The sequence below is a fragment of the Eurosta solidaginis genome, chromosome 2 (assembly GCF_040869045.1).
Source record: "Eurosta solidaginis isolate ZX-2024a chromosome 2, ASM4086904v1, whole genome shotgun sequence".
In the NCBI taxonomy this organism is placed as follows: Eukaryota; Metazoa; Arthropoda; class Insecta; order Diptera; family Tephritidae; genus Eurosta; species Eurosta solidaginis.
In genome coordinates, this window is record NC_090320.1 from 70,946,290 (window position 1) to 70,964,738 (window position 18,449).

The 18,449-nt window shown below is 42.3% G+C and overlaps 2 protein-coding genes across 2 annotated transcripts in view; one reads left to right on the plus strand and one right to left on the minus strand.

The window, feature by feature from the left end:
- Window positions 1-18,449, minus strand: part of LOC137239884 (uncharacterized) — a 235,849-nt gene that overhangs the window by 89,506 nt on the left and 127,894 nt on the right. The gene's annotated exons all lie outside the window — the stretch shown is intronic.
- Window positions 1,966-18,449, plus strand: part of LOC137239882 (cocaine esterase-like) — a 60,021-nt gene continuing 43,537 nt past the window's right edge. Inside the window, exon 1 of the mRNA XM_067765654.1 lies at window positions 1,966-2,198. Within this exon, the coding sequence (XP_067621755.1) occupies window positions 1,998-2,198 (201 nt within the window). The 5' untranslated portion in view covers window positions 1,966-1,997. The remainder of the gene's footprint in view (window positions 2,199-18,449) is intronic.

Below are 18,449 nucleotides of genomic sequence, written 5' to 3' on the forward strand. Positions count from 1 at the left end.
CTTGGCACTGAACGTCATGCTGAATATACATCCAGTAGATATTGCGGGAAAGGCAGCCGCGGCCCGGTCGTTGGTCAGGCTTCGTGATATGGGTTATATGCTTTCTGATTTCGGACACTCTAGCCTTCTTACTAGTTTCGACTTTATCCCGGACAGGACGGACTATTGCATGCCGGTGGCCGCTCCCTATACAACCTTCACCCCAGTCATTCCCCCGAGGGAGGAGTGGAGAAGAGGAATTATCTGGGGCATGGACCGGTTAACTTGTTCACGGATGGGTCGAAGTTGGACGGAAAGGTTGGCGGGGGGGTCTTTTGTCAAGAGCTAAATGTAAGCCGCAAGTTTAAGTTGGCTGATCACTGCAGTGTATTCCAAGCGGAAGTTGCTGCGATTAAGGATGCGGTGGATGAAATGCTATCCAGCGCTACTACGGTTAGGGAATTTAACATCTACTCTGATAGCCAAGCGGCTATAAAGGCCTTGAGCTCAACTACAGTGCGATCGAGGGTGGTCTGGGAGTGCCTGACCTCACTTGCGATTGCATCGAATTATTTTACAATTAAGATTATCTGGGTCCCGGGCCATAGTGATATTCCGGGTAACTGTCAAGCGGATCTCTTAGCCCGAATCGGTACAACTGAACCGGATGAAGATGGCTGTAGGGATTTCGGGATTCCGCTAGCCACCTGTGGATTGCTCTTCCATAGCTGGGCCTCGAGTCAGCTCAGCAAACGTTGGACGGACACTACGTCTTGTAGGATATCAAGACCTTTCTGGCCGAAAGTGAATGGCAGGAGGTCTGCTGAAATAATTGGGTTCACTAAGGCTCACCTATCAATGGTCATTGGAGTTTTGACAGGGCACTGTCCCATGGGTATCCATGCGGTACGTCTCAATATATTGGAAACTCCATCCTGCTGCAGCTGTATGGAGGATGATGAGGTGGAATCACCAAATCACTTTATGCTTGACTGCCCAGCTTTTGCCAGAACTAGGCGAAAGTATTTCGGTCGTGACTCACTTGGATCTCCCGAGGAGCTATCCAAGGTTGAGATCGGGATCATTCGGAACTTTATCATTGCTACCCAACGATTCTCTAAGTAGTTATATCTACGTCACCGTTAGTTTAGTTTATTATATGTGGTATCACAACGGACCGTCATGTTGTCCAAGTGAGCTTCCTCTATCAAGGAAGCTACCGCCCAACCTAACCATGTAATGTTCGGTTACACGCGAACTTAGCCTTCTTTACTTGTTTTTATATGTACATGTCGACTGCTGAGTGGAATATCACCATATCTAAGCTGCCGCTTAAAAAACGCCCTATCTCAGAAAACATTTAATAACGCCCTATTTCAGAATTTATTTCAAAAAGGCATATCTGAGCTTAATTTCAATACATTTTGACATCTGTTGTGGCGTTTTGAAACAACTTCTGAAATAGGGCGTTCTTCAACCGAATTGTGAGATAGGATAGGAAAGATTCATTAACAGCCCATTGTCCAAAATTTTCGGTTTTTCGAAATTTTCGATATCGAAGAAGTGGGCGTGGTTATATTCCGATTTCGTCCATTTTAAATAACGATTTGAGATGAGTGCCCAGAAACTTATATACGAAATTTCATTAAGATACCTCAAAATTTACTCAAGCTATGGTGTTGACGGACAGATGGACGGGCGGACATGGCTAAATGGATTTCATTTTTCGCCAAGATCAAGTTGATATATAGAAGTCTATATCTATCTCGATTAGTTTATGCCGTTACGGGGTACCGTTATGCGAACCAAATAAATATACTCAGTGAACTCTGCTCAGCTGAGTATAAAAATAAATTTTTGCGATACTATCAAAACTGTTGTTTGATAACGTGTTGATTTCAAATGCATGTCGGTTAAAATATACCGATATCAATAGTAGTATTTTTGTCTATAAAACTGCAACATTTATTTAACAAAGTTTTAGTCTACAATTTACTCGCGAAGCATACATATAAACAATGAAGCTGTGGTGTACTTTTGTAATTTTAACCGCTTTGGCGACATCGAAATCCTTCGCGACGGATACTCCAGAAGTCTTTTTACCCGACTTAGGTTCAGTAGTCGGTGTCGTTGATAAGACCCTATGGACAAACCAATCATTTTATTCGTATCGCAGTATACCATATGCGGAGTCCCCGAGCGGAGAGTTGCGTTTTCAGGTTAGTTTTGTACTAGCACACAGTGGCGCGAAAAGAATGGTCGTGGTCTTGTTTACTAGGGGGTATAAGGTGCCGAACTGAATTAAGCTAAGCTAAGAGGGATAATCCCTCAGGATAAGCACTATACAAAATATCTATAAATCATTTAATAAAAAAAATAAAATAGTTCAACGCTTTGAGTTCTGCAACAGATACGAAAAGGAATTAGTATACATATATTGAAACGATTTTTCGTCATGCCTTGACAGTTTTGGATTGCAGACAAATCGGTTTCAGGCGATCGATATCTTTGGGTTTTCCGTTTTGAAATCACTCTTCTATCGGGTTTTCAACTTATGGTGTAAATCGGAATGGTATACATTTTCTTAATGGCGGCTGTCGTGATGTGGTAGTAGCGCGTTTGTCTACCACATCGATAGCCCTGGTTTCAGGTAAAAGGGATCCCTTTAAAAGCAATATCAATTAATTTAGAAAAAGTGTATTCTAAGAGGGTTCGCTCCTCGGGAGTCGTTTGACAAACACTTCCAGTGTATTTCTGCCATGAAAAGCTTCCACTCAGCAAAATATCATCTGCCTTTGCAGATGCTGTTCGGAGTCGGTACAGATCATAGGTCTCGCCAATTTTTAGGAAAAAATCAATCACGACGCTCGACCTAAATCTCCTAGGAGGTATTTTTTTTTTAATTAAAAAAATTATAAAACTATTTGACTTATGGCGTTTTCTTTTCTGGCAAAAGTGTTACGCTTTTTGTATGCTGCGCAAGGGTTGTAAATATATTTTGTTCTATTCTAAAAAACAGGCAACGCCTTTACGGGGTACATCGTTCATTTGTCAAAATTGCTACCTGCTCGCAACGCAAAAGCGTTATACTTTACCATGCATAAAATGGCGGTGTGGCAGTGTAACCCTGTCAAACCAGCTGATCATGCAATTTATTTTCTTAGACTCACAATGAAACGAAGGCAATAATTGCTAATGAATTTTTATTAATAATGACAACGCGCTTGTGAGAATCTGCTGATACTCGGGGTAGCCATTTATGTTCTTTCCATGCAGTACATATAAATGTTGAAATGTTGTTGTTCTGGGGAAGGAGTAACTCTATTAAGTCTTTACCATTTACTTAGGCAACAATTTATTTCAGAAAAGGAAAACGCTATAAGCAATAGTGAATGTAATGCAAATGTTTTGGTACATTCGTGAAATTTAATGAGTGTTTTTGGAGAAAAATTAATAAAATTATTTATTTAAAACAAGGTAAAAAATTAAAGGCAAACGTGATTCAAAAAGTGTTTTAATATAGTAAATGTAGCAATTACACACACACAATTTTGGTTGAAAAACAGCACTTTGTGATGTTGTTCTACATATATAAAAACCAAAGTAATGTGAATACAATTCATAGAAGAGCTGAAAAAAACTATTCTTAAAATAATACGAGTAATAATATTAATGATAAAAGGCAATTAAAGATGGGACTGTCTTCGGCTATGCCGAAAACCTCATTTCTTTCATGAATAAAGCTTAGCAATAACGTGTTTGGACGGACGGATATAGCTAATTCAACTCAGCTCGTCATCGTGATTATTTCGGTATACATATTGGTGGGTCGATCTCTTCTCCTTTAAGGACTTCGAATTTGGGATTCGTGACAAACTTAATATACCATTTCATTGTCATGAAAGGTATAAAATTGGATGTTGCTTGAACCCAAGACGTTCGGCGTGAAAGGCGGATCACGCTACCAATACACCACTTCGATATGCTGAACAATACTGTCATTACGCAATAAATAGGCCTCTGAGGGCAGGCCGTATGGCCATAGCAGTATAGCGCTGCCTAATATCGGACAAAAATAATACATGGTCCCTGTCTGAGCGTCGGAAGATATCTTGGGGGCTGACACGGAGGATTGGCGCAAGGGTGCAGAAAAGGGAGAACATACTATACACGTGTATACTGATGGTCCTAAATTAACGGAAGTGGTCGGGTCTGTGTACTGTGTCGATCCAGAAATAAATAGATCCTACAGGCTGCCAGATTACTGCAGCGTCTTTCAGGCCAAAGAAGAAAGCAGCAGAATTTCTGTGAGAAGCTTGCTTAAGCTGCAGTTGCTTCAATATATATATTGATAGCCAGGCAGCGATGAAGGCAATAATCTCACACAGTACTTCATCAAAAAGTGTCCTGGAATGCCAATCCGTTTGGGAGGAATTAAAAGAAGACAGGATTTACATATGATCCATCAAGCAGGAAAGGCGTCGACAAAAGCGCGGGGCTACAAAATTTCGAAGATCAGATCATCATACGATATTAGATCCACAAACGGGCTCATATCTCTGAAGAGAGAATACGTTCACGATGGGCTTACTAACTGGACACTGCCATCTGTCGTTACTTGTTTATAAGTTAGAACTCGTCAGTAACAGCAGATGTAGGAAGTGTGAACTGCGGGAAGAAATGGTTGAGCACGTTCTGTGTTCGTGTCCTGCGGTCGTCAAGTCAAGGCTCCAGATATAAGGGGTGGCAGAGCTGCCAGATCTCGAGATAGCATAACATAAGTCCTGGCACTTGTCGGTATTACTGAGACATATATATTAGACATGTTATGAGAATGGAAGATGATGATCCGGCTAAGAAAGTGTTTTTACCGGAACGCGCTTATGGAAGCAGAGGAAGAGGGCTGCCCAAACTCCGCTGAAAGGACCAGATTAAACACGATTTAAAATCCTTTGGTGTGACCAATTGTCGCCAGTTAACTTAAAGCAGAACCGATTGGCGTACCTTGTTGGACTATTTAAATGGTTAAGTGCCAATTAAGTAATTATAGCTGCAATCTAATGCAAGCAGCCTTGAAAAGAACTATCAGCTAGCTTATATTAAACTATCTTATATTTTTATACTCAGTTGAGCAGAGCTCACAGAGTATATTAAGTTTGATTGGATAACGGTTGGTTGTACATATATAAAGGAATCGAGATAGATATAGACTTCCATATATCAAAATAATCAGGATCGAAAAAAAATTTGATTGAGCCATGTCCGTCCGTCCGTCCGTCCGTCCGTCCGTCCGTTAACACGATAACTTGAGTAAATTTTGAGGTAACTTGATGAAATTTGGTACGTAGGTTCCTGAGCACTTATCTCAGATTGCTATTTAAAATCAACGATATCGGACGATAACCACGCCCACTTTTTCGATATCGAAAATTTCGTAAAACCGAAAAAGTGCGATAATTCATTACCAAAGACAGATAAAGCGACGAAACTTGGTAGATGAGTTGAATTTATGACGCAGAATAGAAAATTAGTAAAATTTTGGACAATGGGCGTGGCACCGCCCACTTTTAAAAGAAGGTAATTTAAAATTTTTGCAAGCTGTAATTTGTCAGTCATTGAAGATATCATGATGAAATTTGGCAGGGACGTTACTCCTATTACTATATGTACGCCTAATAAAAATTAGCAAAATCGGAGAAAGAACACGCCCACTTTAAAAAAAAAATTTTTTTTAAAGTAAAATTTTAACAAAAAATTTAATATCTTTACAGTATATAAGTAAATTATGTCAACATTCAACTCCAGTAATGACATGGTACAACAAAATACAAAAATAAAAGAAAATTTCAAAATGGGCGTGGCTCCGCCCTTTTTCATTTAATTTGTCTAGGATACTTTTAACGCCATAAGTCGAACAAAAATTAACCAATCCTTTTGAAATTTGGTAGGGGCATAGATTTTATGATGTTCACTGTTTTCTGTGAAAACGGGCGAAATCGGTTGATGCCACGCCCAGTTTTTATACACAGTCGTCCGTCTGTCCTTCCGCATGGCCATTAACACGATAACTTGAGTAAATTTTGAGGTATCTTGATGAAATTTGGTATGTAGGTTCCTGAGCACTCACCTCAGATCGCTATTTAAAATGAACAATATCGGACTATAACCACGCCCACTTTTTCGATATCGAAAATTTCGTAAAACCGAAAAAGTGCGATAATTCATTACCAATGACAGATAAAGCGACGAAACTTGGTAGATGAGTTGAATTTATGACGCAGAGTGGAAAATAATAAAATTTTGGACAATGGGCGTGGCACCGCCCACTTTTAAAAGAAGGTAATTTAAAAATTTTGCAAGCTGTAATTTGTCAGTCGTTGAAGATATCATGATGAAATTTGGCAGGGACGTTACTCCTATTACTATATGTACGTCTAATAAAAATTAGCAAAATCGGAGAAGGACCACGCCTACATTTAAAAAAAAATTTTTTTTTAAGTAAAATTTTAACAAAAAATTTAATATCTTTACAGTATAAAGTAAATTATGTCAACATTCAACTCCAGTAATGACATGGTGCAACAAAATACAAAAATAAAAGAAAATTTCAAAATGGGCGTGGCTCCGCCCTTTTTCATTTAATTTGTCTAGGATACTTTTAACGCCATAAGTCGAACAAAAATTAACCAATCCTTTTGAAATTTGGTATGGGCATAGATTTTATGATGATAACTGTTTTCTGTGAAAACGGGCGAAATCGGTTGATGCCACGCCCAGTTTTTATACACTGTCGTTCGTCTGTCCTTCCGCATGGCCGTTAACACGATAACTTCAGCAAAAATCGACATATCTTTAATGAACTTAGTTCAGGTACTTACTTGAACTCACTTTATTTTGGTATGAAAAATGAACGAAATCCGACAATGACCACGCCCACTTTTTCGATATCGAAAATTACGAAAAATGAAAAAAATGCCATAATTCTATACCAAATACGAAAAAAGGGATGAAACATGGTGAGGTAATTGGATTGGTTTATTGACACGAAATATAACTTTAGAAAAAACTTTATAAAATGGTTGTGACACCTACCATATTAAGTAGAAGAAAATGAAAAAGTTCCGCAGGGCGAAATAAAAAACCCTTAAAATCTTGGCAGGTATTACATATATAAATAAATTAGCGGTATCCAACAGATGATGTTCTGGGTCACCCTGGTCCACATTTTGGTCGCGATCTGGAAAAAGCCTTCACATATACAACTACCACCACTCCCTTTTAAAACTCTCATTAATACCTTTAATTTGATACCCATATCGTACAAACACATTCTAGAGTCACCCCTGGTCCACCTTTATGGCGGTATTTCGAAACGGCGTCCACCTATAGAACTGAGGCCCAATCCCTTTTAAAATACTCATTAACACCTTTCTTTTGATACCCATATTGTACAAACAAATTCTAGGGTCACCCCTGGTCTACCTTTATGGCGATATCTCGAAACGGCGTCCACCTATGGAACTAAGGATTACTCCCTTTTAAATACTCATTAACACCTTTCTTTTAATACCTATATTGTACAAACAAATTCTAGGGTCACCCCTGGTCTACCTTTATGGCGGTATCTCGAAACGGCGTCCACCTATGGAACTAAGGATTACTCCCTTTTAAAATACTCATTAACACCTTTCATTTGATACCCATATCGTACAAACGCATTCTAGAGTCACCCCTGGTCCACCTTTATAGCGATATCTCGAAAACGCGACCACCTATACAACAACCACCACTCCCTTTTAAAACCCTCATTAATACCTTTAATTTGATACCCATATCGTGCAAAGACATTCTAGAGTCAACCCTGGTCCACCTTTATGGCGATATTTCGAAACGGCGTCCACCTATAGAACTAAGGCCCACTCCCTTTTAAAATACTCATTAACACCATTCGTTTGATGCCCATATTGTACAAACAAACTCTAGGGTATCCCCTGGTCCACCTTTGTGGCGATATCTCGAAACGGCGTCCACCTATGGAACTAAGGATTACTCCCTTTTAAAATACTCATTAATACCTTTAATTTGATACCCATATTGTACAAACAAATTCTAGGGTCACCCCTGGTCCACCTTTATGGTGATATCTCGAAACGGCGTCCACCTATAGAACTAAGGATTACTCTCTTTTAAAATACTCATTAACATCTTTCGTTTGATACCCATATTGTACAAACGCATTCTAGGGTCACACCTGGTCCACCTTTATGGCGATATCTCGAAACGGCGTCCACCTATGGAACTAAGCATCACTCCCTTTTAAAATACTCATTAACACCTTTCTTTTGATACCAATATTGTACAAACAAATTCTAGGGTCACACCTGGTCCACCTTTGTGGCGATATCTCGAAACGGCGTCTACCTGTGGAACTAAGGATTACTCCCTTTTACAATAATCATTAACACCTTTCTTTTGATACCCATATTGTACAAACAAATTCTAGGGTCACCTCTGGTCCACCTTTATGGCGATATCTCGAAACGGCGTCCACCTATGGAACTAAGGATTACTCCGTTTTAAAATACTCATTAGCACCTTTCATTTGATACCCAAATCGTACAAACGCATTCTAGAGTCACCCCTGGTCAACCTTTATGGCGATATCCCGAAAAGGCGACCACCTATACAACTACCACCACTCCCTTTTAAAACCCTCATTAATACCTTTAATTTGATACCCATATCGTACAAACAAATTCTAGGGTCACACCTGGTACACCTTTATGGCGATATCTCGAAAAGGCGTCCACCTATAGAACTAAGGATTACTCCCTTTTAAAATACTCATTAACATCTTTCGTTTGATACCCATATTGTACAAACGCATTCTAGGGTCACACCTGGTCCACCTTTATGGCGATATCTCGAAACGGCGTCCACCTATGGAACTAAGCATCACTCCCTTTTAAAATACTCATTAACACCTTTCTTTTGATACCAATATTGTACAAACAAATTCTAGGGTCACACCTGGTCCACCTTTGTGGCGATATCTCGAAACGGTGTCCACCTCTGGAACTAAGCATCACTCCCTTTTAAAATACTCATTAACACCTTTCTTTTGATACCCATATTATACAAACAAATTCTAGGGTCACCCCTGGTCCACCTTTATGGCGATATCTCGAAAAGGCGTCCACCTATAGAACTAAGGATTACTCCCTTTTAAAATACTCATTAACATCTTTCGTTTGATACCCATATTGTACAAACGCATTCTAGGGTCACACCTGGTCCACCTTTATGGCGATATCTCGAAACGGCGTCCACCTATGGAACTAAGCATCACTCCCTTTTAAAATACTCATTAACACCTTTCTTTTGATACCAATATTGTACAAACAAATTCTAGGGTCACACCTGGTCCACCTTTGTGGCGATATCTCGAAACGGCGTCTACCTGTGGAACTAAGGATTACTCCCTTTTAAAATAATCATTAACACCTTTCTTTTGATACCCATATTGTACAAACAAATTCTAGGGTCACCTCTGGTCCACCTTTATGGCGATATCTCGAAACGGCGTCCACCTATGGAACTAAGGATTACTCCGTTTTAAAATACTCATTACCACCTTTCATTTGATACCCAAATCGTACAAACGCATTCTAGAGTCACCCCTGGTCAACCTTTATGGCGATATCCCGAAAAGGCGACCACCTATACAACTACCACCACTCCCTTTTAAAACCCTCCTTAATACCTTTAATTTGATACGCATATCGTACAAACAAATTCTAGGGTCGCCCCTGGTCCACCTTTATGGCGATATCTCGAAACGGCGTCCACCTATGGAACTAAGGATTACTCCCATTTAAAATACTCATTAACACCTTTCTTTTGATACCCATATTGTACAAAAAAATTCTAGGGTCACCCCTGGTCCACCTTTATGGCGGTATCTCGAAACGGGGTCCACCTATGGAACTAAGGATATATCCCTTTTAATATACTCATTAACATCTTTCATTTGATACCCATATCGTACAAACGCATTCTAGAGTCAACCCTGATCCACCTTTATGGCTATATCCCTAAATAGCGTCCACCTATAGAACTATGGCCCACTCCCTCATAAAATACTCTTTAAGACCTTTCATTTGATATCCATATTGTACAAACAAATTCTAGAGTCAACCCTGATCCACCTTTATGGCGATATCCCTAAATGGCGTCCACCTATAGAACTATGGCCCACTCCTTCATAAAATACTCTTTAATGCCTTTCATTTGATACACATGTCATACAAACACATTCCAGGGTTTCCCTCGGTTCATTTTCCTACATGGTTATTTTCCCTTATGTTGTCACCATAGCTCTCAACTGAGTATGTAATGTTCGGTTACACCCGAACTTAACCTTCCTTACTTGTTATTCTTTCACATCATTGGTTCTATCCGCCAAAAAAATCATTTCTTGTGAAAAATTAAATATGTTTGGTAAATTATTTATTAAGTTACAAATCAAAGCAATAAATCAAATATTTTATAGATAGTGTTCGACGGAGTAGCCTGTTAACGAGGTTCATCAGGCGAAGGAAGCCACCGACTACGTGTGGATATGGCTGCGGGTCCGACAAATAAGTTCGCCTTATTTGTATACGGCTATGTCATGTCATGTCGTGGCTCTATGTATTGAGGTCCCAGTCCACCCGAAATTGGTTCCGTAGCTCCTTGCCTTATCAGGTGCACAGCTGCCCAACACGGCTCGTCAAATACATACATCCGGGGCTTTCTGTTGCATTGCTTACATATTATGTATGGTGTCTTTTGTTCTTCGAGCTTAGAAAAATTTTCTTCTAATTGGAAAACCTTATTTCTAAAATTTTGATGTTGCTTTGCCGGGGGTGTGAACCTAGGGCATACGGTGTGGTAGGCGGAGCACGTTACCATCACACTACGGTGGCCGCCGAAATATTGGTCGATATTTGTGACGACATTTGCTTCAGCATTGCTAGTATCGCGTTAGTGTCTTCACTTGCCAATGGATTCGGAGTCTCTATCTTCTCCTCCATTTTAGTCGCCGATCCTTCACATCAGGATGAAAAGTGTGTTCATCAACGTCGATTCCTTCCGATTCCATAAACTCTCGTAGTCGTGCCTGAAGTTCGGATTTATTGCCGGTTTTATTCAATGCAATTCACTTTATTAAGTCTATGATTACATAAATCTTAAAGACTAGCAATTCTAAATTAATGTTTACAAAGAAATATATTTAAATATATGTAAATTAAGTATAATATGATTCTACTTTAGTACCAAAACATGATCTCGGGTGTGCGAAGTCTAGGTCAAGAGTAGAGAAAATCTTGTTAAGCTCTGCGAGTGCCCTTGAAATAGGGTTATAATTAAATAGTTAGCTCTGATTAAATTGACGTGAAAGGGATATTGCGTACGAAGCGTTCTGCACGGAACATTGGAGGTAATTTTCCCCAAAAGTTCCGGGCAGTCGATCAAACCACAAATCTAATATCTAATATATATTAATAAATGGGAAAGTTTGGATGTTAAGATGTTTGGATGTTTGGATGTTTGGATGTTTGGATGTTTGGATGTTTGTCCAGACGTTTGTCTTTGTGACTCAATAACGCAAGAACGGCTGGACCGATTTGGATGAAATTTTGCACACATATAGCCAATAGTCTAGAAGGATCTACTAGCTATATATTTTGCAAAAGGGGCGTGGTCCCCGCCCCCTAGGAACAGTTATAATTTAATTATTATATTTTTTCGTCTTTGCGACTGAATCACGCCAGAATGGCTACACGGATTTTGATGAAATTTGGGACACAGACAGTAGTCTACTAGCGAAATTTTTTTCGAACATGGAAAGAGGGGCGGAGGTCCCACGACCCCTTCGAGAAATTATTTTTCAATAATTTTTACACATTATAACTTTACGTATACTGGCCTTCATCAATATCACAGACTCAAGGCGTCAAATAAGTCGAGGGCTTACAAAGTAAGCAGTGACACCCTCCGCCCGCCCCCCTTTATCTACCCCTCTGGTGTAAAATCTATAAATTGTTATAACTTAATATAAATTTTCTCCTAAATCAATAGTTTTTGGTATCTGGTACATACAGAACGAGATCTAGACAATTTTGGAGGAACGATCAGTGGTCCTCTCCTCTACTCCCGCCATCCGCCCTCCATCAATTGTTTTTATTAGCACGCTTTTATTAGCTTTACCTGTATGTTTCTATGTAACTTTTTATTCGCTCCAATGCGTCTGCTGCCTTATTAACATGGTTTTATAATTAGCTTCACCGTATTTGTAATCCCGTAAGGGTCATATCGAGACCCTTCCGGGATCATTTCTGGATGGTTTTCGGGATCGGTCCGGGATTACGCCGGGGTAATTTCGGGACTTTTTCGGGACTATTTCGGGATCATTTTGGGACCCTTCCAGGATCATTTCTGTATAGTTTACGGGATCCGTCCGGGATCCCGTCGGGGTTATTTTGGAACACTTCCGGGACTATTCCGGAATCATTTCGGGACTATTTCGCGATCATTTGGGGACCCTTCCGGCATCATTTCTGGATGGTTTTCGGGATCCGTGCGGGATCTCGTCGGGGTCATATGGGGACTTTTTCGGGATCATTTGAGGGCTCTTCCGGCATAATTTCTGGATGGTTTTCGGGATCCGTCCGGGATATCGTCGGGGTCATTTGGGGACTTTTTCGGGATCATTTGGGGGCTCTTCCGGCATCATTTCTGGATGGTTTTCGGGATCCGTCCGGGATCTCGTCGGGGTAATTTGGGGACTTTTCCGGGATCATTTTGGGGCTCATCCGGCAACATTTCTGGATGGTTTTCGGGATCCGTCCGGGATCCCGTCGGGGTCATTTCGGGACTTTTTCGCGACTAATACGGGATCATTTGGGAACCCTTTCGGCATCATTTCTGGATGGTTTTCGGGATCCGTCCGGGATCCCGTCGGGGTCATTTCGGGACTTTTTCGCGACTAATACGGGATCATTTGGGAACCCTTTCGGCATCATTTCTGGATGGTTTTCGGGATCCGTCCGGGATCCCATTAGGGTAATTTCGGGACTATTAGGGGATCATTTGGGAACCTTTCCGGCATCATTTCTGGATAATTTTCGGGATCCGTCCGGGATGCCGACGAGGTCATTTCGGGACTTTTTTTCGACAAATACGGGATCATTTGCGGACCCTTTCGGCATCATTTCTGGATAGTTGTCGGGATCCCGTCACGGTCATTTCGGGACTATTAGGGGATCATTTGAGGACCTTTCCGGCATCATTTCTGTATTGTTTTCGGAATCCTTTCGGGATCCCGTCAGGGTCATTTTGGGACTTTTTTGGGGCTAATACGGGATCATTTGGGGATCCTCTAGGGGTCGTTTCGTGACTTTTTCTGTTTTATTTCGGGATCATTTGGGGACCCTTCCGGCATAATTTCTTGATGGTTTGCCGGATCCATCAGGGTCATTTCGGGACCATTTTGGGATCATTTGGGGACCCTTCCGAGATCATTTCTGGATCCGTCCGGGATGCCGTAGGAGCCATTTCGGGATTTTTTGTTACTTTTCCGGGATAGTTTTTGGACCCTTCCGGGATCATTTCTGGATCTGTGCGGGATCCCATCTGGGTCATTTCCGGACTATTTCGGGATCATTTTGGGATCCTTCCGGAATCATTTCTGTATGGTTTTCGCGATCCGTCGTTGATTCCCTCGGAGCCATTTCGGAACCTTTTCTGGAGTATGTCGGGGTCATTTGGGGACTTTTTCGGGATCATTTGGGGCTCTTCCGGCATCATTTCTGGATGGTTTTCGGGATCCGTGCGGGATCTCGTCGGGGTCATTTGGGGACTTTTTCGGGATCATTTGGGGGCTCTTCCGGCATCATTTCTGGATGGTTTTCGGGATCCGTCCGGCATATCGTCGGGGTCATTTGGGGACTTTTTCGGGATCATTTGGGGGCTCTTCCGCCATCATTTCTGGATGGTTTTCGGGATCCGTCCGGGATCCCATCAGGGTAATTTCGGGACTATTAGGGGATCATTTGTGGACCTTTCCGGCATCATTTCTGGATAATTTTCGGTATCCGTCCGGTATGCCGACGAGGTCATTTCGGGATTATTTCGGGTTCATTTGGGATACCTACCGGCATCATTTCTGGATGGTTTTTGGGATTCGTCCGGGATCCCGTCGGGGTCATTTCGGGACTTTTTCTCGACTAATACGGGATCATTTGCGGACCCTTTCGGCATAATTTCTGGATATTTGTCGGGATCCGTTCGGGATCCCGTCACGGTCATTTCGGAACTATTAGGGGATCATTTGAGGACCTTTCCGGCATCATTTCTGGATAGTTTTTGGAATCCTTTCGGGATCCCGTCAGGGTCATTTCGGGGCTTTTTCGGGATCATTTAAGGATGGCTTTCAGGATTCGTCCGGGAACCCGTCACGGTAATTTCTGGACTTTTCCGAGACTATTTCGGGATCATTTTGGGACCTTCCCAAGATCATTTCTGGATGGATTTCGGGATTTGTCCGGGATGCCCTCAGGGTCATTTTGGGACTATTAGGTGAGCATTTGAGGACCGTTCCGGCATCACTTCTGGATGGTTTTCGGTATACGTTCAGATTCCCGTCGGAATAATTGCGGGACTTTTTCGGGATCATTGGGGTCCCTTCCAAAATCATTTCTGGATGGTTTTTGGGATTCGTCCGGCATCCCGTCGGGGTCATTTCGGGACTTTTTCTCGACTAATAAGGGATCATTTGCGGGCCCTTTCGGTATCATTTCTGGATAGTTGTCGGGATCCGTTCGGGATCCCGTCAGGGTCTTTTCGGAACTATTGGGAGATCATTTGAGGACCTTTCCGGCATCATTTCTGGTTAGTTTTCGGGATCCTTTCCGGGTCCCATCAGGGTCATTTCGGGACTTTTTCGGCATCATTTAAGATTGGTTTTCAGGATTCGTCCGGTATCCGTCAGGGTAATTTCTGGACTTTTCCCAGACTATTTCGGGATAATTTTGGGACCCTCCCAAGATCATTTCTTGATGGATTTCGGGATCTGTCCGGGATGCCGTCAGGGTCATTTTGGGACTATTAGGTGATCATTTGAGGACCTTTTCGGCATCACTTCTGGATGGTTTTCGGTATCCGCTCAGGATCCCGTCGGAATTATTGCGGGACTTTTTCGGGATCATTTGGTGTCCCTTCCGGCATCATTTCTGGCTGGTTTTTGGGATTCGTCCGGCATCCCGTCGGGTTCATTTCGGGACTTTTTCTCGACTAATACGGGATCATTTGCGGGCCCTTTCGGCATCATTTCTAGATAGTTGTCGGGATCCGTTCGGACTCCCGTCAGGGTCTTTTCGGAACTATTAGGTGATCATTTGAGGACATTTCCGGCATCATTTCTGGATAGTTTTCGGGATCCTTTCGGGGTCCAGTCAGGGTCATTTCGGGACTTTTTCGGGATCATTTAAGGATGGCTTTCAGGATTCGTCCGGGAACCCGTCAGGGTAATTTCTGAACTTTTCCGAGACTATTTCGGGATAATTTTGGGACCTTCCCAAGATCATTTCTGGATCGATTTTGGGATCAGTCCGGGATGCCGTCAGGGTCATTTTGGTATTAGGTGATCATTTGAAGACCTTTCCGGCATCACTTCTGGATGGTTATCGGTATCCGATCAGGATCCCCTCGGAATCATTGCGGGACTTTTTCGGGATCATTTGGGGTCCCTCCCAAGATCATTTCTGGATGGATTTCGGGATCTGTCCGGGATCCCGTCAGGGTCATTTAGGGGTGCGTTCGAGATCCCGTCAGGGTCATTTCGGGACTTCTTCGGGAATATATCGGGATCATTTCTGGATGGTTTATGGGATCCGTCCATGACCCCTTAAGGGTCATTTCGGGACTATTAGGTGATCATTTGAGGACCTTTCCGGCGTCACTTCTGGATGATTTTCGGTATCCGTTCGGGATCCCGTCGGAATCAATGCGGGACTTTTACGGAATCATTTGGGATTCCTTCCGGCATCATTTCTGGATGGTTTTCGGGATTTGTCCGGGATCCCGTCGGGGTTATTTCGGGACCTTTTCGGGGCTAATACGGGATCATTTGGGGATCCTCTAGGGGTCGTTTCGTGACTTTTTCTGTATTATTTCGGGATCATTTTGGGACCCTTTCGGCATAATTTCTTGATGGTTTGCCGGATCCATCAGGGTCATTTCGGGACCATTTTGGGATCATTTGGGGACCCTTCCGAGATCATTTCTGGATCCGTCCGGGATGCCGTAGGAGCCATTTCGGGATTTTTTGTTACTTTTCCGGGATAGTTTTTGCACCCTTCCGGGATCATTTCTGGATCTGTGCGGGATCCCATCTGGGTCAATTCCGGACTATTTCGGGATCATTTTGGAATCCTTCCGGAATCATTTCTGTATGGTTTTCGCGATCCATCGTGGATCCCCTCGGAGCCATTTCGGAACTTTTTCTGGAGTTAGTCGGGATAATTTAGGGACCCTTCCTGGATATTTTCTGGATGGTTTCTGAGATCCGTCCGGGAGCCCGTCAGGGTAATTTCGGAACTTTTTCGGGACTATTTCGGGATCAATTTGGTACCCTTCAGGCATCATTTCTGTGTGGTTATCTGGATAAGTCTAGAATCGTGTCGTTGTCATTTCGGGTTTTTTTAGGACTACTTCGGGAACTTTTGCAAACACTTCCGGGGCGTTTCTGGATGGTTTTCGGGATCCGTCCGCGATAGCGTCGGGGTCATTTGGTGGCTTTTTCTGGATAATTTCGTTATCATTTTGGGATCCTATCAGGTTATCAGCTCATAAAGTTCTTTTTTTTACTCAATTACAAAAATAAAATGCATTAGACAGAAAAAAAATTTTAAACAGATAACTTTATAAGCAGGCTAACGTGAATAGCCCACATATTTCATTTTCTCCTTGCGGACGGGGCCGCGGGTAAAGGCTAGTATATATTATAAATGGGAAAGTTTGGATGTTAAGATGTTTGGATGTTTGGATGTTTGGATGTTTGGATGTTTGTCCAGACGTTTGTCTTTGTGACTCAATCACGCAAGAACGGCTGGACCGGTTTGGATGAAATTTTGCACACATATAGCCAATAGTCTAGAAGGATCTACTAGCTATATATTTTTGAAAAGGGGCGTGGTCCCCTCCCCCTAGGAACAGTTATAATTTAATTATTATATTTTTTCGTCTTTGCGACTGAATCACGCGAGAATGGCTACACGGATTTTGATGAAATTTGGGACACAGACAGTAGTCTACTAGCGAAATTTTTTTCGAGCATGGAAAGAGGGGTGGGGGTCCCACGACCTCTTCGAGCAATTACTTTTTAATAATTTTTACACATTATAACTTTACGTATACTGGCCTTCACCAATATCACAGACTCAAGGGGTCAAATAAGTCGAGGGCTTACAAAGTAAGCAGTGACACCCTCCGCACCTTCCCCCCTTTATCTCCCACTCTGGTGTAAAATCTATAAATTGTTATAACTCAATATAAATTTTCTCCTAAATCAATAGTTTTTGGTATCTGGCACATACAGATCGAGATCTAGACAATTTTGGAGGAACGATCAGTGGTCCTCTCCTTTTACCCCCTCCATCCGCCCTCCTTCAATTGTTTTTATTAGCACGCTTTTATTAACTTTACCTGTACGTTTCTATGTAACTTTTCATTCGCTCCTGCGCCTACTGCCTTATTAACATGGTTTTATAATTAGCTTCACCCCATATGGAGGCCCTTCCGGAATCATTTCTGGATGGTTTTCGGGATCGGTCCGGGATCCCGCCGGGGTAATTTCGGGACTTTTTCGGGACTATTTCGGGATCATTTTGGGACCCTTCCGGGATCATTTCTGTATAGTTTTCGGGATCCGTCCGGGATCCCGTCGGGGTTATTTTGGGACATTTTCGGGACTATTCCGGAATCATTTCGGGATAATTTCGCGATCATTTGGGAACCCTTCCGTCATCATTTCTGGATAGTTTTCGGGATCCGTCCGGGATCCCGTCGGGGTACTTTCGGGATCATTTGCGTACCTTCGAGAGATAAATTCTTGATGGTTGACTGGATCATTACGGGACTTTTTCGGGGTTATTTTTGGTCCCTTTAGGCATCATTTCTGGATGGTCTTCGGGATTCGTCCGGCATCCCGTCGGGGTCATTTTGGGACTTTTTCGCGACTAATACGGGATAATTTGGGGACCCTTTCGGCATCATTTCTGGGTGGTTTTCGGGATCCGTCCGGGATCTCGTCGGGGTAATTTGGGGACTTTTTCGGGATCATTTGGGGGCTCTTCCGGCATCATTTCTGGATGGTTTTCAGGATCCGTCCCGGATCTCGTCGGGGTCATTTGGGGACTTTTTCGGGA